Below are 19,805 nucleotides of genomic sequence, written 5' to 3'. Positions count from 1 at the left end.
ACACCCCTCTACCCCCATCCACCCTGGACCAGATATAAGCCTTATATGAGCCATGAAGATGCCACGTGTGGTGGAGTTGGAGAATACCCCATGGGAGAGACTGGAGGTTCTCACGCTCTGTGGTTGCCATTCTAGGGGTACAGAGGCACCCCAAGGGAGTAGGACGGGGGAGGAGAAGGCTATGGTGCTTTATGCAATTAGGCGTCAGGTCTTCAACGTCTGCCCCACAGCCTGGAGGGACTCAAACACGCTATTTTACCACAAGAAAACCCGAGATTTGCAAGTGACCCCTTGAGTCCCAACACTGCAGATGGATAAAAAACATGCAGCCATGTCAGGGGGCTCAGATCTTGGTGGAGAAATTGGGCCAGGGCTTCACGGTGATTTTAAGCGGTTTTCTGGGGCCCAGAATTGTGGGTATGAGAGAGAGTTGACGATCTGGAGAGGCAGGGTCTCGTTTCCAAGCGCTCAGCCCATTGTGTGTGTGTTCTGTATTGAGCTGTGCCAGCCATGGGGCAGACCCAGAAGTGCACAGCTCCAGCACTGAACACATAGGGCCTGCCCCATCACCATGGCAACTGTGCTCCCCCAGGTGCACCGCTTTATGGGTGACGTGCTCCCCACCCTCTGGGAGAATTTCTGCCCTGGGCTTCATGGCCGGGATCCAGGAACCCCCAGGAGAGTCCCTGTCCCCTGCTTGCAGCTGTGAGACACGCTCTGGGGAGGAAGTAGGGAGCCCAGCCAAGCCAGCGGGTGACTCAGCATCGCCCGCGTTCTCCACCAGATGTGCTGCTGGAGGAGAGGAGGTGGGTGAGCTGCAGAAGAGTGAATGGGGTCCAGGCAGGCGCCAAGGAATGGAGGATGCTTTGTCCAAAAAGGATCTGCCCTGCTCTCCCTCTAGAGAGAGGCTGGTCTCCCGCCTCCAACATGACAGCAAGGCCATGCTGAGCTTTCTAAGAGTCCTTGTGAGGTCCTCGTGTCCCATGTGAGCAGACCGCACGTGACTTGCGGTTTGCTGCTAGGTCTATAAATCCCCCAGGGCTGAGACACCAGCCCTGTTGCTTTCCACAGACGGTGACGATGCTGTTCCTGATCGTGGTGCCCGTGGCTTTTCTCCTGCTCCCTGGGGTTGGGGCTGGTGAGTGTGGGGGGATCAGCATTTGTGGGGAACAGAGCAAGGAGCTCTCTGGGCTGTCTGCAAATTCTGGCTCCTCCCCAGAGTCAGATGTTTCTGCCAGGGTGATGGGTGGTTCCTGGAATCCAGCTAGGGGAGGGTTTGAAGGTGGGGGTGAGGGAGCCTGGGTGGTAGAGCTAGAAACAACATAGAGCCCCTGAGAGAGAGATGCTGAGAGCAGCAGAGACACACGAAGGATCTCAAGTAGGATTGCGGAAAAGGGTCGGATTCTGAGGGCCCAGGGCTATTAGATTTTGTGAGGCCCCCTAGGCTCTGGGTGTATCCGGTGCCCACCTCGCCCCTCCTTCCGCTCCAGAATGACCCAAAGGAAAACGGTTATGATGACCACACATTTTCTGCTGAAAACTGCCCCAAACGAGCACTTTTCAAAATCATTTTCCCAAGCAAAAAGCCAGAATGTGGGAGGTAAAGAGACGCTTTCTGGGAAATGTTTCATGGTGTAGAAAATCCCATTTTCTTTCTTTCTTTCTGGAGTGGGATAGGGCACTTCCCTGGGGAGTGCAGGGTGGTGGATTCAAGTCCCACCAACCCTGGGAGCAGTGGGACAGCAAGCAGCAGACTGAAGGCAGGCCGCCTTCTACCCTAACCCCTACCCCTGTAAGTACCTGGCATACATAGCAGTGGCTCCATGACCTTCCCCACCGCACATCCACAACAGGCCCCAGACCCACCCGCCACACACAGCTCTCCAGTACCGATCAATTGGAGCTGCAGGATCAGTTTCTTTCTTTCGTTCATTAGCTCCAAAAAGTACGGTTGGGTTTGGAGCAGCCCTGATTGTCACTGGGGTTGAAGGAGAAGACAAAAAAACAACAGGGGATGTAATGGTCCCCTTCTGGTGGAAGTTGGTCCCCAAAGATATTAACACAAGTCATTATGATTACTGCCCTGCTCCTCTTGCGTTGGGCACCGATTCTACGCCCAGCCTGGTGAGAGCTGTAAATTTACCCTCTGGCCCCATGTCATGTCCAAGGTGTGGCAGAGCTGATGAGAGAGCAGGTTTCCAAACACAAGTATCCCCCATGGACAGCATTGGAGGGTTAAGGTTATGGTTAAGGATAACAGTTAAGGTGAAGGTTAAGGTTGTACGGACTTTATTTCAGAATGGGAAACTTGCTCCCATCACAGCAAGAGGATGTGGCTTTTTGTGTGAGCCTGGTCTCCCCACAGGTGAGATCATCGGGGGGCATGAAGCCAAGCCCCACTCCAGACCTTACATGGCCTATCTGAACATACAACGTGGAATAAAGAACGTGCACTGTGGAGGGTTCCTGGTGACAAGAAACTTCGTGCTGACGGCTGCTCACTGCAAGGGAGAGTAAGTGCCTCTGGGATGGGGATGTGGGGGCAGGTCGGGGGACAGGGAGAACCGGGAGCTCTGAGGCACGGAGCTGGACAGGCTGGGAGAGTAGGGCCAAGGTATCTGATCAGCTTCACGGGTCGATGAGTCTCCAGAGACCTCTGCAAATTACGGCCCAGACTCAGCACTGGGTAAGTCAGTGACCCAACCTGGGGTCTGCCCCATTGTGCAAAGTAAGGTAGGGAGGGGCTCACAGCCCTAGGGCAGCTCTGCAGGGGGTGAGGGGAATGAAGGGATCTGAGTCCCAGACTGCCCTGCCCCCACCCCAACCCCACGATCAGAATGGATGAGCCAAACCAACATGTGTCCAACCCCTGCCCCTAATGCCCCAAGTGCTGCTCTTGGTTTTTACAGCAGCATCACTGTTATCCTGGGAGCCCAGAACGTCAAACAACAAGAATCAAGCCAACAAGTGATCCCCGTGCGACGGCAGATCCGCCACCGGCAACACAATAGTGAGACTGGAAACAATGACATCATGCTGCTGCAGGTACCATCCCTATCCCATCCCCCACCCCCAGTGACCTCACACTGCTGCAGGTACCACCCCATCCCATCCCCCACCCCCAGACCTCACACTGCTGCAGGTACCACCCCCATCCCATCCCCCACCCCCAGTGACCTCACACTGCTGCAGGTACCGCCCCATCCCATCCCCCACCCCCAGTGACCTCACACTGCTGCAGGTACCGCCCCCATCCCATCCCCCGCCCCCAGTGACCTCACACTGCTGCAGGTACCGCCCCCATCCCATCCCCCGCCCCCAGTGACCTCACACTGCTGCAGGTACCGCCCCCATCCCATCCCCCGCCCCCAGTGACCTCACACTGCTGCAGGTACCGCCCCATCCCATCCCCCGCCCCCAGTGACCTCACACTGCTGCAGGTACCGCCCCATCCCATCCCCCACCCCAGTGACCTCACACTGCTGCAGGTACCACCCCCATCCCATCCCCCGCCCCCAGTGACCTCACACTGCTGCAGGTACCACCCCCATCCCATCCGCCACCCCCAGTGACCTCACACTGCTGCAGGTACCACCCCCATCCCATCCCCCACCCCACTGCTGCAGGTACCACCCCATCCCATCCCCCACCCCCAGTGACCTCACACGGCTGCAGGTACCGCCCCATCCCATCCCCCACCCCCAGTGACCTCACACGGCTGCAGGTACCGCCCCATCCCATCTCCCACCCCCAGTGACCTCACACGGCTGCAGGTAGCCATAGTCCCATCCCCTCTGATCTCGGACTGCCGCATGGCCGTGCATTAGCTGTAACTTGTCTCTCCTTGGATTCTGTCTCCCCTATTACCTTGAAGCTTCATATTGACTCTGGTGCTTTTGCTCTTGCTTTTCCATAGCTGCAGAAACCCGCACACCTCAACAGCGAAGTCGGACTCCTCCGCTTGCCCCCTGCCAACCAGCAAGTGGAGCCCGGGACTGTGTGCAGCGTCGCTGGCTGGGGCCGGACACGAGCAAATAGAAAAGGGGGCTCAGAGATGCTCCAGGAGGTGAATTTGACGGTGCAGGATGATTCGGAGTGTCAGCGTATTCCTGAAGTGAAAAATCACAAATACAACTCCACCACCATGATGTGTGTGGGGGACCCAAAGAAGCCCCAGGCCTCTTTTAAGGTAAAACTCACCCGCCACCTTGATACACTGTTATTACTAGTGAGGGTCTTTCTGCTGCCATTGGGTCCAAGAGGAAAATCCGGGATCAGTTTCCACTGCGCTAGGTGCTGTACAAATGAATTGACAATAGCTTTCTTCTTGCCAGGGAGGGAGAGACCAGCTGGGGGCTGGCGCACATGACCTACGAGGAGAAGCTGAGGGATCTGGGTTTCCTAGGTGGGGGTGGAATCTCCATCCCTAGAGGTGTTGAAGTCCCTGCTTGACCAAGCCCTGGCTGGAGTAGTTGTTGGGTCCTTCCCCCTCGATGGCCTCCTGAGGTCTCTGCCAACTCTAGGATTGTATGGTTGCATGAAGGGTTGGGATGCTATTGAGACAGACTAGGATGTGGGGGATCCATGTGAAGACAGCAGGGACAGGGGGTGGCATCCCTGAAGTGCTCCTCAGTGCTTGAAGAACACGACTGGCTGATCCATTCTCCATCAGTGGCTTGTTCTGTGTTGCAGGGCGACTCCGGGGGGCCCTTGGTGTGCGATGAAGTAGCCCAGGGCATCGTCTCCTGGGGATCTCCCTCTGGGAAGCCCCCCAGAGTGTACGTCAAAGTCTCCACCTTCATCCCTTGGATTCAGGAAATGATGAGGAGGCTGCAACCCTTAATCCAACTAGGAATCGCAACCTAGACCCGGAGCTCTGTCTCTTTGGGTATGTCTACACTAGCCCCCTAGCTCGAACTAGAGAGGCTAATGAGGGCGACCGAAATGGCAAACGAAGTGCGGGATTTAAATATCCCATGCTTCAGTCGCATGTTCCCAGGCGGTTGCCATTTTGGAAATTGACTATCCCGGAAGAACTAGGGCAGAGAAGGGCGATTCCGAAATAAACCCCTTACTTTGAATGACCAGTTAAACCTCATTCCATGCGAAGTAAGGGGTTTATTTTGGAATCGCCCTTCTCTGCCATGTGTAGACACGGGCCGTTCTTCCGGGCTAGTCTATTTCCAAAATGGCGACCAGCTGGGAACATGCAAATGAAGCACGGGATATTTAAATCCTGCTCTTCATTTGCATTTTTGGTCACCTTCATTTGCCTCCCTAGTTCAAACTAGAGGGCTAGTGTAGATGTACCCTTCTGTCCTTAAGTTTGGCCCAGATATATGGCCTGCTTTGCAAAACAGCTAAGGCTAATCCACCGCCCCAAGCTGAACCCCCCACACTTCAGTGCCCAACCGAGGAGCACAATGCCCGGGAGCCTAGGGGAGTTAGGAGCCAGTTTCAATCCCATTGCTGTTCGATTCCCTGGCAATCCCATCTCAGACTTTTCCCCAGGGTCAGACATGGGCCCGGGCTGCCAAGTCTTCTCACTGGATGGACTGGATGTCATTTGTGGCATCCAGTCCGGGAGAGGTGAGAACCTCAGTCGAGCCAAACCTTAAGGGGGCCCGGTGGTTTGTAGCTCTCCCCCCATGTCAGCCCGTTGAGCGGTTGTTTAGGGGAGATCCTCGTCATTTCCTGACCTGCTGAGTTGTATGAAACCTTCTGTCTGCCCTGTGCTCCCTGGGCCTCTTAGAATCATATCATAGAATAATAGGACTGGAAGGGACCTCGAGAGGTCATCGAGTCCAGCCCCCCACCCTCAAGGCAGGACTAAGCTCCGTCTACACCATCCCATCTTCTCCATCTTCATCCCCCCAAGGCAGTCCTGGCCCGGTCTGAACAGAGCCTTGGGAACTAGTTCAAAGGAAGGGAATCTAGCAAAGGATCCGCAAGTGATTTCCAGTCGAGTAACTGCTCTGAGGGTCTCCTTCTGCCCTGCCCCGCTGAGCAACCAGCTGCCTATCGCTCGCTGCTTCAGAGCCAGCAATGAATAAAAACCGAGTTGCCAAACAGCAAATTTGTAGCTTCTTGAACGCTGCCAACCTCTGAGCCCCCGCTAGTAAGGAGCTGTAACCAGGAGTTGGTTAGGATCCTGGGGGGGAATTCACCCCAGGGCTGGAGCAGTTCACACGGGGTCTGATAAAACCAAAAAGAAACTCATATGTGAAAAGGATAAAACACTTCTGCTCAGCGCTTGTGACTCTGGTTTGCCACTGAGGGCCCCCGACCCACCGCCCTGCCAACAGAACACCCTTTAGGCCAGAAGACTAAAAAGGGGCAAATATAGGTTATGTCTAAACTGTGGGGTTTTCTGGGATCCCAGATGTAGCCCGGAAAAATCCCCGCCACGTCCAGGAAATGCATTTTCCCTTCTGCTTTTTTTTGCAGAAGAGGAGAGACGCTCTTTCGGGGATCCCTGTCTACCTCGTTCTAGGACGAATAAGGGCTCCTCCAAAAGAGGAGTCTTTTCCATAATTTGGCCCAAATGGTGGGAAAGCCTCTTCCAGAAAAGGAATCAGAAAAAGCGGCTCCAATTGCGGAGAGCAATTGGTGTCGCTTTTTCCAACAAAAGGTTATAGTCTAGACCAAGCCATAAAGACATAAAGCCCATAAAGACAACCCTGGAAGACCATAAGACACAAACGGCCATATTGGGTCAGACTAAAGGTCCAACTTGCCCCCTATAAAGTCCCTCGCCCAACTCTCTGCTTCGCTGCTCCTGTTTGCTAGCTCCTCTGTTTGCTCAGGAGTAGACTTTTTAAAGCCCTCACCTTCCTGAATAGCCCTCTGGTTAAGGCCTGATGGGTGTGAAAATGATGAGATCGCAAAGCCTCCTTAAGAAGCTCTCTGCCGTATGTAGCAGGCTGCTGGCCGGAGCACACGGTCCTCCAAACCCGCTCAGCACACGGTCCTCCAAACCCGCTCAGCACACGGACAGCCACAGAAATCCATTTCCACTCCACGCATCTGATGAAGTGGGTCTTTGCCCACGAAAGCTCACGCTCCAATACATCTGTGAGTCTAGAAGGTGCCACCGGACTCCTCGTTGCTTATGCAGATTCAGATGAACACGGTCTCCCCTCCGTTACTTGTCACACAAATAAACACGCTCAGCAGCAAGAAAATGGGACCGATGTGGTAAGTCTGAAAGAACTGGGTTTTGTTAGTCTGGAAAGGAGAAGACTGAGAAGGGACAGGATAGCGGTTTTCAGGTATCTAAAAGGGTGTCACAAGGAGGAGGGAGAAAAATTGTTCTCATTGGACTCTGAGGGTAGGACAAGAAATAATGGGCTTAAACTGCAGCCAGGGAGGTTGAGGCTGGACATTAAACACCGGACATTGGACATTAAACACAGTGGTTAAACACTGGAATAAATTGCCCAGGGGGATTGTGGAATCTCCATCTCTGGAGATATTTAAGAGCAGGTTGGACGGACACCTGTCGGATGGTCTAGATGGTGCTTGGTCCTGCCGTGAGGACAGGAGGCTAGGCTGGATGACCTCTCAAGGTCCGGTCCCGTTCTAGGATCCTAGGATGGGATTCTGGGTCTCTGACAGTCCTGACTAAACACCATGTCTCAGGTGGGACACCCAAACCAGAGTCACTCCAGTGTCCCAGCTGAAGTTCTCATGAGATGAGCTCCTGGAAGAGTGGAAAATACCGACACCTCTGGGGCTGGTGTGGGGAGCGATCTGGGGTGCTGGGTGAGCTTGGTCCAGCCACACCCTTGCGTGTGAATCCAGCTGATGTAGCCTTCTCGAACCCAGCCCAACACATAGCCCCCCCCCCTGCTCCAAACCAAGGTGGTGTCCTGGAGACTTGGGGCCCTACACAGGATATTGTGTGGCTCAGAGTGAACTGGGACTCTCCACACAGTGAGCATGCAGAACCATGATCCCCCCCCCCCCCCCCACACACACACACACACACTGGTGGGGCAAAACTGAGCGGAGGCAGTGCTGTAAAACTAGGGGCACTGGGGCAGGGAGAGGCTGCAGCATTGGTGAACCTGACACCAGCCCTGCCATGGGGGATGTACTGACATGGGGGTCTTTGCCCTATGAAGACATCTCTGATCCGGCCCCATGGCAGGGGTCTGTCTGGTTCAGGGATGTGGAATGATATGGGGGCCTTCGACCAGTTCGGCATCTCTGGATTGTGGTCACTGTCTGACACACAGTTGTGGCCTTCCCTAGCTGTTCCTGTTCACCCGGGGGCATTTGTGTCAGGCCCCTGAAAACCACAGAGGAGAGGAGACAGCCGCTGATGTTAACAAGCAGTTTGGGGGGAGGAGCTATGGGGCTGCCTTTCCTGCGACTGCCCTGACCGACGTGCTGTGTGCTGCCGGGGAGCAGTATGGCGTAGTGATGAGCGCACGGGGCTGCGCCTCCAGCCGGCTAGGTTGTGTTCCCAGCTCTGCGAGTGGGTGACCTTGGAGAAGTTATGGCCCCTCTCTGTGCCTCAGTTTCCCCATTTGAAGCTAATGACCCTACACATGTTGAGATGCCCTAACTGGAGGAGCTAGGGGCTCAGATGCTCATACACATGTAGGCTCGGTCCGGGATCATACACTTCAACAACATCCAATCCAGGAGGGAGACGGTAGAGAGAATTGTTCAAACAAGACAGTTTTTATTAAAAAGTGCTTCTCCCCCCCCCCCGCCCCCCCCGTTTCGACTGTTTCTTTTTCGAACAAGTGTCTGTTTTTTTCCCCCCAAATATTTGGAAACACACAATTCTTTGTTTTGGCCCCAGAATCACTCCGCAATACTGCCAGGGTTCCCGTCCTTTGGCTCGGAATCATAAATAATAAAATGACAAGGGGTGATTAGGGATTTGGAGGGTAGAAAACTCCTGAAGAATATAACGGATATAAAAACGGTCAACATTTGTAGAGGGCTTATATAATTCAACAGGGAAAATTCCAGTCTAGTTCCATGCCGCTTACAACGTGGCTTTTTGTCCCACAAAAGTTTATGCCCAAATAAATCTGTTAGTCTTTAAGGACCCTAAGGGGACACCCAATGGAATGAAACAAACCAAAGGACGTTTTTCTTCACACAGCGCACAGTCAACCTGTGGAACTCCTTGCCAGAGGAGGTTGTGAAGGCCAGGACTTTAAGGGTTCAAGAAAGAACTAGATAAATTCAGAGGTAAGGTCCATCAATGGCTACTAGCCAGGATGGGTAGGAATGGTGTCCCCAGCCTCTGTTTCTCTGGAGGTGGGTGATAGAGGAGGGATGGCATGAGGATTCCCTCCCTCTGGGTCACCTGGCATTAGTCACTGTCAGCAGACAGGATACTGGGCTAGATGGACTTTTGGTCTGACCCGGTATGGCTGCTCTTATGTTCTATTGTCCCAGGACACAGTTGGATACAGTCTCATATGGCTACCCTTTCGATACTTGTCACCCTTGCTCCAGAATCCTCTAGGCTGATGGGAAAACCCTGTACCTATGGGGGGAATTCTAATGACTCAGAAGGAAAAGTTGCCACCAAATGTTGTTCTGGGGTAGTGGAGTATGTGGGTCTGGTGCAGGGCGACCTGGGGCTAGAAGAGAGACAGATGCAAAGTAAAAAGCCAGGCTGACCAAGCTGGGGGACACAGTACCGCGGCCCTGAGAAACAGCTAAGAGCGGTGGCTTTTTGGGCACAGAGTCTTGACTGGAGAGGCGGGCTTCGGACTGTGAACAGAGGCGCTGTCTGCTGCTGTTTGGTTCCATCCGTGGTCAGGGAAACAGGACTTGAGCTATTCCTTGTGAATCAACTGGAGCACAGCAAAGCCAACCCCAGACTCCATTGTCCAATTCTGCTCCCAACCCGAGTACCCTCATGGTCCCGAATGTTGACCAGCCGTGTGGAGAAACAAGAGAACAGAATAAAGTTTCCGACATTGACGGGGCATTGCTAGGTGCTCAAGGATCTCAGAACTGAGCCCTTTGCTACATTTCTCTCACACTAAAATATAAAATACTGTGATCTAAAGCATCTTGGGTCCCACGTAGACACAAATCCCCCGGGGGCAAAATTTGCCTTGTCAAGGGGAAGGACGCCTTTAACTCAGTTTCTGCAGCATTTCATTGACCCAGGGGATGAAGTGGGAGATTCTCGTGTAGATGCTGGGGGGGTGCCCATTCAGATCGCCACTGGAGACGATGCCACGGACAGTCCCATTGCACACCAGGGGCCCGCCGGAATCACCCTGCCAGGAAGGTGAAAAACATCAGTGATCAACCAACAGAAAAGGCAATTTCTATACAATTGAAATTTTCCATAGAAAACCATCCGTTTTCCCTTTTCCCTTGCAGGAAATCGAAAGGGTGTTTTTTTTCCATTTCAGGATTGTCCCACTCAAATCAGAATGTTTCTCCTAAAAGGGCCTGAAACATTTCATTTGGAATCCGTTCTGCAAAATGTTAAGCTGTTTTTCCCTAGTTGTGCATGGGCCTCCATTGCTGTAGGAGCCACCGACTTTGCCTGGGAGGGTCCTTGGTTCTGCCATCCAGCCTACAGACTACAACTCCCAGGATGCCTTGGGAGAAAAGGAGGGAAACTTTTGCTCTCTCCCAAGCAGTGCAGGGAGAGAGTGGGAGGGGCCATTTCCAGGCCAGGGGCCGGTGGCCATTGTCCCTAGAGGAGAGAGGCCTGCAGAGAAGGTGCTGGAAGTCACCGGGGCTGTTGGCAAAGTGCTTCAGGCTGACTGTGGGGCCGGAGAGTGGCCAAGGGAGCTGCTCAGGGCCCCAGAGCTGCTGGTGTCTGGTGGGGCCTGCTCCAGAGACAGAGGGATTGTGCAGTTGTGTGTGCATCAGTCCAAGCAACACCACCTCCTGCCCAGGGCTGTCTCCTCTCCAGCTGCTGGTCTCCCAGCACATGGATACTAGCCAGTGTTTGGGCGCTGAGATCCAGAGGGATGACAGAATAACTGGGGGCCGGCTTAAATGCCAGGGTGACACATTTTATTTATTCCCGTGCACTTGGTTAATTGACTTAATTCACTTTGGGTATGTCTACACTAGCCACCCTAGTTTGGACGAGGGTAGTTATATAGTCATTTGAACTTGCAAATGAGTCCCGGGATTTAAATATCCCAGGCTTCATTTGCATGTTCCCGGGCGCTGCCATTTTTAAATACCCAGTAGCTTGAACTACCTGCCCGCGGCTACACGCGGCACAGGCTAGGTAGTTCAAATTAACATTCTTAATTCGAACTACCGTTACTCCTCATTGCAGAAGGAGTAACGGTAGTTGGAATTAGGAGCTTTAGTTGGAATTATCTAGCCCGTGCTGCATGTAGCCACGGGCAGGTAGTTCGAACTACGGGTCATTTAAAAATGGCGGCACCCGGGAACATGCAAATGAAGCCCGGGATATTTAAATCCCAGGCTTCATTTGCATGTTCGAATGACTACATTAGCCTAGTCGGAACTAGGGTGGCTAGTGTAGACATACCCTTTTAGTCTGTTAAACCCGGTGTCTTTAGGTTGTTAAATGGAGGGAGGTGAATTCTAATGGAATCAATTAGAGGTGTATGATTTATCCTTTATGGAATCACGGAATCATAGGGCAGGCATAGACTTCAGGGGTCACCGAGTCCAGCCCCCTGCCCAAAGCAGGACTGACCCCAACTCAATGATCCCAGCCAGGGCTTAGTCAAGCCAGGACTTTAACACCTTGAGGGATGGAGATTCCACCCCCTCTCTAGGGAACCCATTCCACTGCTTCCCTGCCCTCGAAGGGAAATGGTTTTTCCTAATATCCAACCTAGACCTGCCCCACTGCAATGTGAGCCCATTGCTCCTTTAATTTCTATCTTCATTTCCCTCTGCCGAGTCCTCTCCATTCTGGTGTATTTATAGCCCGATCAGACCCCTCTCAGGATGAATTTAGGCTAACCTAGCCCAGGTGATTTCTTCCCTCTCCTTAGACCCGTTCTCCAGACAGTTCCATCCACTCTTCGCCCCTACTACAGCCGAGATCCCTCTTCCTGGAATGGGACTGCCCAGATTTTTACACCAAGTTCCTGCTGAGATCTGTCCAGAGCCTTCTCTCTACTGGAGGCACCTCGCCTGCTCCATCGTAGGAGCACCTCGGCCTTTCTTCTGGGTGTGGACGTGGGCCACAGGTGTCCTGTAGTCATCCTGTGACTCGTTCTCCCCCTGTGGTTACCAACGGATGAGCCCCCAGCTCACATCAGCAACTTTTGCGACATGTTCATAGGCGCAGGAACCCCACTTAAATTTGAACCCGTTTCCACCCTGAGCAGCTTGGACCTCCTAGGTGCTGGTCTCCCTGGCTGGCTGTATTTCCCGTGATGCACCATGGGATGCTTCCTTGGGGAAGTGAATCGTCCCAGGGGCATGGCCATATTGGTTTCCCCCAGCTCTTTTCCCTGGAGAACTTTAGAATCGTAGAACACTAGAACCGGAAGGGATGTCGAGTCCAGTCCCTTGCCCTCATGGCAGGACCAAATACCGTCTAGACCATCCCTGATAGAAATTTATCCAACCTGTTCTTCAATATGTCCAGAGATGGAGAGTCCACAACCTCCCACAACCTTGCTGCTCCTCCAGTGGTGGGGAGGGGGATATGTACCTGGTATGCTGATTCGTTGGTTTGGGAGTTTCCGGCGCACAGCATTGTGGTGGGGTTGTAATGCCGGTACTGCTTTTGGCACAAATCCCCCAACACCACCTCCTGCTCCGCCTCCTGCAGCCTGTCGGTGCTGGTGTTCACGCCGGTCCGACCCCACCCGGCCACGCTGCACTTGGCGCCTGGGAGGAGGTGGTCGTTGGCCTCCGGCAGGGGAATGGTCCCTACCCATTCGTTCAGATCCGCACCGTGTGTCATCTGCCGGGGACAATAGAGAGTGGACCTGGATCAGGGCAGGTTCCGAAATGCTGTAGGGCAACACCAGCCAGCCGGAGCCTGGCTCTCTGTCCAGGGAATGAGTGTTGGTGGACGGGAGGCAGGGTGAGGGGCTGGGAGCAGTACCCTCGAAGTGGGAGGTCACTCCAGGTGGGGTCATGTGATGAAGGTGGAACCTGCTGTGTGAGGTCACTGGGGGTGGGGGATGGGATGGGGGCGGTACCTGCAGCAGTGTGAGGTCACTGGGGTTGGGGGATGGGATGGGATGATGGGATGGGGGTGGTGCCCTAGTAGTGTGAGGTCACAGGGGGCGGTACCTTCAGCAGCATGATGTCATTGTCATAGTTCTCGTTGTTGAAGTCGGGGTGCTGGACCCAGCGACGAACCCGGATCCGTTGCCAGTCCTGTCCTGGCTTCATAAAGTCTTTAACACCCAGATAGACAAAGATGTGACTGGAAAAGACAAGGGGGAGGGGAACGAAGGGGCATTAGGTCTTGTGGGGAGCAGGATGGGGATGCCACATCCCCTTGTGGAGGGACTCCATCCCTGCTCTTGTCCTGCAGTGTTCCCTCTAAGCTGGTCATTTTATAGCCATTCAGGAGAGAGTGAAATGTTGCCCAGCTGATTAGCAGAGTTCCCACAGCTCCCTTGGTGTTTATCTCGGTGGTGCACATTTACACATGCTTGGGTGCATATATAAAATTATTCCACACATGCATGGAAAAAATAGAGGGAGAACATTGCTGGCTGGTGACAATTTCTACATAAAGCTCTGTGACTGAGTAACACAGAGACCATCTCCTTATGGCTAGACTTTCTCCCTCTCCTTGTTGGCCAAAGAGATGCTAAAAGACTGACCGGTGCCCTGCTCTCCTATTCGGTGTTACCGATCATCCAGCTCTGTTGTCCGTCTCTCAAGAAAGTCATTGATATATTGGAGAGAGGTCACTGACAAACCAGGAGTCGGATCGAAAGAGGGAAACCCGCCTTACATGGAGAAACTCAAGCTCAATTCAGTTCAAATTCCAAGGGTCTATCAAGGATTCTGTTTGTTTTCCTTTCTCGATGATTGTTTCATGGTACGAATTTTTAACGGGGACAGTAGCAAACCAGTGGGACAATTTGCCAAAGGTCATGGTGGGTTGTCCATCGCTGGCCAGTTTTAATCAAGGTTGGCTTTTTGAAAACATCTGGGCTGTGTCTACACTGGCCACTTATTCCGGAAAATAAGTCGCTTTTCCGGAATAACTTGCCACTGTCTACACTGGCCCCTTGAATTTCCGGAAAAGCACTGATGATCCAATGTAAAATCATCAGTGTTTTTCCGGGAAAACTATGCTGCTCCTGTTCGGGCAAAAGTCCTTTTCCGGAAAACTGTTCCGGAAAAGGGCCAGTGTAGACAGCACAGATTGCTTTTCCACAAAAAAGCCCTGATCGTCAACATTGGCATGGACACTTTTCTGGAACACTTTTGCTGTTCTGTTTTAAGCATTTCCGGAAAAGGGTGCCAGTGTAGACGTAGCCCTGGTGTACATCAGTAGGAACTATGAGAAGCAAATTCTCTGGCCTGTTTTGCAGAAGATCATACAACGATCTTGAAATCTAGAAATCTTTGATTTGATTGCAAGAAAGAAAACCCCTAAGATACTCACTTGAGGGTATCTTTGAAATATTAAATTTTACAATATCAAGTATCTAAAACAGTGCTACAAGGAGGAGGGAGGAAAAATTGCTCTTCTTGGCCTCTGAGGATAGGACAAGAAGCAACGGGCTTCAATTGCAGCAAGGGACATTTAGGTTGGACATTAGGAAAAACTTCCTACCTGCCAGGGTGGTTCAACACTGGAATAAGTTGCCAAGGGAGGTTGTGGGATCTCCATCCCTGGAAATATTTGAGCTGGTTGGACAGACACCTGTCGGGGATGATTTAGATGGTGCTTGGTCCTTCTATGAGGGCAAGGGACTGGATTTGGTGACTTCTCAAGGACCCTTCTGCTTCTAGTGTTCTGTGGTCCTATGATCATTAAGAGTCAGGGTGAAACCACCTGACAGGTATGAAAAATAGAAGCTGAAGGCTGAGACTCCATCCTTGACTCACTCAGACGTGTCTGCTCTTGGATCAGTGCGAACTGGAAGACAATATGCTTTCGTTGATCTCTGCCGTACCACCATAGCTGGGCCACGTATGGAGACATGAGATGAAGATGGTGGATATCCACCGCAAATATCCCGAGAGGCACTGTGCGGAGTTAGTTACAAAGAGGGAGGAGGGTGGAATCCGAGATGACTACGCTGGGCAGAAATATTCAAATAAGAAAAGGCTCAAGGAGTTTTGGTGCACCACCGCCATCTACTGGTGTGCAAGAAAGTAGCAGAAAGTAGCCCTGGCTGAGCCGATGACCCTGGAGGAAAGGTCACCGTGTGGGACAGAAGTGGTTGCTGAGTGCATCACAAAAGATATGGAAGTCCAGAAGGGTCCAGAGATATTTGGCCCAGCCCCTCTAGATAGACCCTTCCCCCCTCCGGGGTTAGCGGGAGGTGAGAGGAAGTGGTGAAAGTTGACAGCAGAGATTGTATTGTTTTGTCTTCCTTTCATCACAGTCTTGGGTGTTCCCTTCTTAACGCCGTTCTTAGCCTACTGAGACCTGAAAGAACCATACCATGGATTTTTACCTACCCAGGCTCCTTGTCTTTTTCTGCTTCCTGTGGCTAAGGATGAGTCTACAACGCGTTATTTTGGAATAATGGACACTATTCCAAAATAACTTTGCAAGCATCTACACAGCAGTTCCATTATTTCAAAATAATGTTGAAATAATGGGCGGATTCCTCCGGATTCTGTGAACCTCATTCCACAAGGAATAACGCCTCTTCTGAAATAGTTATCTCGGAATAGCGGTAGCGGGATCGCTCCACTGCTGTTATTTCAAATAGCTCCTCCCCCAGGCCATTCACAGTAAGTACTCCTCAGAGCTCCCTGGGGTGCTAAATCGAGGTAGTGCGTTCATATTAGACTAATTTCCAGGCTTCCCTGTAGCGTAGACATGCTATTTTGAAATAAGCTATTTCAGAGTATTTCTTCTGGAATAGCTTCTTCCAAAATAAGTGTGTAGTGTAGATGTAACCTAAGGCAATGTCTTCACTACATGCCGGATCAACACAGCAGCAATCGATCCAGGGGTCTAGCATAGATGCAATAAATCGGTTGACAATTGCTCTCCTGTTGACTACGTTTCTCCACCTCAACGAGACACAGAAGGGGAGTTTACGGGAGAATATCTCCCATCAGCACACCACAGTGAAGCCCTGTGGGAAAGTAGATTGAAGTCTGTTGGCTTCAGCTATGTTGTCTATGTGGCTGCAGTTGAATAACTTGTCAGGGATGATCTAGACAGTGCTTGGTCTTGCCTTGAGGGCAGGGGACTGGACTCGATGACCTCTCGAGGTTCCTTCCAGTTCTAGTGTTCTATGATTCTAATTTAGGTCAATCTCCCGTGGTAATGTAGCCCAACCCCATATCGAGGACCCTACGAGAACATCTAATGATAACTCGAGGGGAATGCTCTTGATGGTTGATACCATAGAATCATAGAGCCGGAAGAGACTTCAGGAGACCTTCAAATGAGAACTATCAAGAACCACATTTGTGGAGAACAAGGCAAAGGGTGTCTTTCGTGCTTGGAGAATGAATGACAGGCAGCATGAGAAATGTGCTAGATGCACAAAAGGATAGATGGCTGAGGATCATAAGCGAAGGTAGCAGGAAACCCTGAGGATTGGATCCACCTCTGGTAAAACCATTAAGTTCCATCCCTGATGTATATCAATTGCCTAGAAGATGATTCTGTTCGGAAGATTTCAAATCCCCAAAGTCAACTGGGAGAGTTCTTGATTGGCTAAGAACAACCGAGTGCCGAGAGTTTGAGAAGTAACGGCTGAGGGAAAAGACCTGAGAAGACACTAGGTTGCCACTGAGTGGACTTAGTGACAGGAGTTGTTGTTATACGACTGAAAATAATCATCAGCTGGAATGTTCTCCCGGAAGGGCAGGTAGTGTTTAGTGGGTTTGGGCTCTGACATCGAAAAGACACCTGGGGAAATTCACAATTTTCATGTTCCATATATGTCTAGTCTTTGGTCAACATATTGCTCAGGGGATGGAGAATGGGAAACAGGGCTTACTCCCAGCCTCGGGTCGGATCAGGGATGGCGCCCCCTACTGGGAGAATGATTGGCCCAGCAGGCGGGAAATGGCACTTGGCATGGGTCCTTTTCGGGGGCCACTAGGAGGGGGGAAAGGGGCATGTCTTACCCTAGGTTGCAGTTGCAATGAGCCGCCGTCAACACCACGTCCTCCCGGATCAGGAACCCACCGCAGCTTCCTGAGGAGCCGATTTGCACATAGGCCATGTAGGGCCTGGGCGAGGCTTCGTGGCCGCTGATAACTCGAGCTGGGGAGAAACAGGGAGGGGGTCAGAAGAGAGGCTGGACCAGGAGACAAGTGGAACCCAGACCCTCATCCCTCAGTATCTCTGCTGGCTTGGGTCAGCCCCTTGGGCCCACATCCTGGCCTCAACACGGGATCAGCATCTCGGAGTCCTGCTCAGCTTGGCCTCCACCAGTCCATTCTGTCTATCCCATCCCCGCTATAATCTACATCTTCTTGCATGAACCTGTCCATACATCCAGAGCCATCCAGCTATTCGTTGGGCTGTGGGGCCACCCCATGGCCATCTCCCCACTTAATGAACTAGACCAGGGGTTCCCTATCATCTCCCCAAGCCCATAGTCCCATCTCCTGGCACCTAATTCTTCTCCACTACCCTGATGTGGGCTGCATCACTCGCGGTCCCCAACTACCCAGGTCTCACCTCTAAAGCGAGGGAAAGGTTTTTAAGCGACTGACAAATTTGCAAAACAATGCAACTTTGGGGCCTCCCCAGATTGGCTTTTTTGGTTGCAAAAATGGGGGGGAACATTTTTTTTTTCCTGGGAAAATTCATTAGCTTTTGTTCTGGGCAGTGGGAAACAAAAAAATCACACTTTTTAGTTTTGAAATGTTTTGTGTAGAAATGGAGTGAATTATTGGTTGAAAACAAATGTTTACAGCAGTGGTAATAAAGCCTCTAAATCAACCTGGAATCAAATGGAAAAAAAAACACCCCTCATTTTGGGGTGGGGATGGAAACAAACCCCAAAAATAAAAATGACAGTTTTTGGGTGATAGATGTAAGCCCCTGAAAGCAAATGAAAATTAAATGAAACGGCCCCGGAACCACATTTTGCATCAAAATAGCTTCAAAATTCAGCTAACGAAGGAAAATAACGGTGACAAAAAACCTGAATGGGACCCCAAATGAAGCCAAAAAGGGGGGAAAAATCAAACTGAAGGATACAATTCAAAAGACACAGGGGAAAAAACGATCAGCGTTGGAACCATGTCTTCTTAGGGTTTTCATGCCAGTGAGAGAGAAATCCATTTGAGGATGAAACTCGCTTTGGCCCAGGTTTTTGAACCCACACCTCAACCCCACTAAAGCCCAAGACATGAACTGGTGGCTCAGCCGTACTCACCAGTATGAGGTTGCTCAGGCTGGAGAGAGTCCACAGCGAGCGGGAGGACGGCCGTGGAGAAGAGAAGAACCAGCAGCATCCTTGCTTCTAATCCAGACGCCGGGACTGGTGGGTCTGTCCCAGCCTTGGAGTTTATATAGAGCAGGCGGCGGGGAGGGGACCCCGGAAGAGGCGACCTGGGACATGCCAAGTTGCCTCCTCAGCTGCCAAGCAATTCCCAGCAGTGATGTGTCAAGGGGAGGGTTTCCTCTAGAGGAAAACTCTTGCCACATCCCCGCCTGCATCACCGGGTGCTTCCTTCCTGCAGTGGTGTTCTCCTGGCTCTGGTCCAGGATTGGGGCCAGTGCTGAGGCCTCCCAGCTGCAGATGGAGGAATCTGCCCATGTCTCTGTGGATCTTTAGATCCACAGGGGTTCTGGGCCAGCAGGGTACATTCTGCTGATCTGCGTGACCCTGGCTGGAGAGCCTGAAGCCGGTTGCCCAGATGAATCCCTCTCCCTGTCCCACCCAGTGGCCTCCCTTCTCAGTGGATTGGAGGTTCCCCCCTGGGGTTTTGCTCGGACTTCCCCTGTGGCACTTGAGAGTCCCCTGCAGCCTCCGCATGACGGCCCTTGCACCCCGAGCTCAGGTGCCTTCCCCGTGTCTTACGGAGAAGCCAAAAACGGCAACCTGCCAGGCGTTTTCTTCAGCCCTCCCGTCATTAACTTGACCCCATCATAGAATATTAGAATCCCAGGGCTGGAAGAGACCTCAGGAGGCACCGAGTCCAGCCCCCTGCCCAAAGCAGGACCAACCCAACTCAATCAACCCAGCCAGGGCTTGGTCAAGCAGGGACTTAAAAGCCTCTAGGAATGAAGATTCCACCCCCGCCCTAGGGAACCCAGCCCAGCGCTTCCCCACCTGCCTAGGGAAATCATTTTTCCTAATCTCCAACTGAGATCTCCCCCACTGCTCCTCATTCTGGCACCACTTCGGGTATGTCTACACTACCACCCTAGTTCGAACTAGGGTGGTAATGTAGGCAACCGGAGTTGCCAATGAAGCCCGGGATTTGAATTTCCCGGGCTTCATTTGCATAAATGAACACTAGCGGATATTTAAAAATAGCGGCGCCCGGCTTTATGCAAATGAAGCCCGGGAAATTCAAATCCTGGGCTTCATTTGCAACTCCGGTTGCCTACATTACCACCCTAGTTCGAACTAGGGTGGTAGTGTAGACATACCCTGCGACCAGCCTCTCTCCAGCCTCTTGGGAACCCCCTTCAGGGAGTTGAAGGCTGCTCTCAAATCCCCTCTCATTCTTCT

General features: G+C 52.1%; 1 protein-coding gene across 1 annotated transcript; it reads right to left on the bottom strand.

The window, feature by feature from the left end:
- Positions 1–8,717: 8,717 nt before the first annotated feature.
- Positions 8,718–18,682, bottom strand: LOC102450790 (duodenase-1-like). The gene is made up of 5 exons (XM_006126700.4): positions 18,501–18,682; positions 17,239–17,377; positions 13,243–13,378; positions 12,653–12,907; positions 8,718–10,262 (listed from the first exon to the last, which is right to left on the bottom strand). The coding sequence occupies exons 1-5, from the start codon at positions 18,577–18,579 to the stop codon at positions 10,116–10,118; spliced, it is 756 nt and encodes a 251-aa protein (XP_006126762.3). The 5' UTR covers positions 18,580–18,682; the 3' UTR covers positions 8,718–10,115.
- Between the last annotated feature and the right edge of the window lie 1,123 nt (positions 18,683–19,805).

Source organism: Pelodiscus sinensis, chromosome 30, assembly GCF_052426305.1.
Source record: "Pelodiscus sinensis isolate ZL-2025 chromosome 30, ASM5242630v1, whole genome shotgun sequence".
Classification (NCBI taxonomy): domain Eukaryota; kingdom Metazoa; phylum Chordata; order Testudines; family Trionychidae; genus Pelodiscus; species Pelodiscus sinensis.
This window is presented reverse-complemented; position numbering and strand designations above follow the sequence as displayed.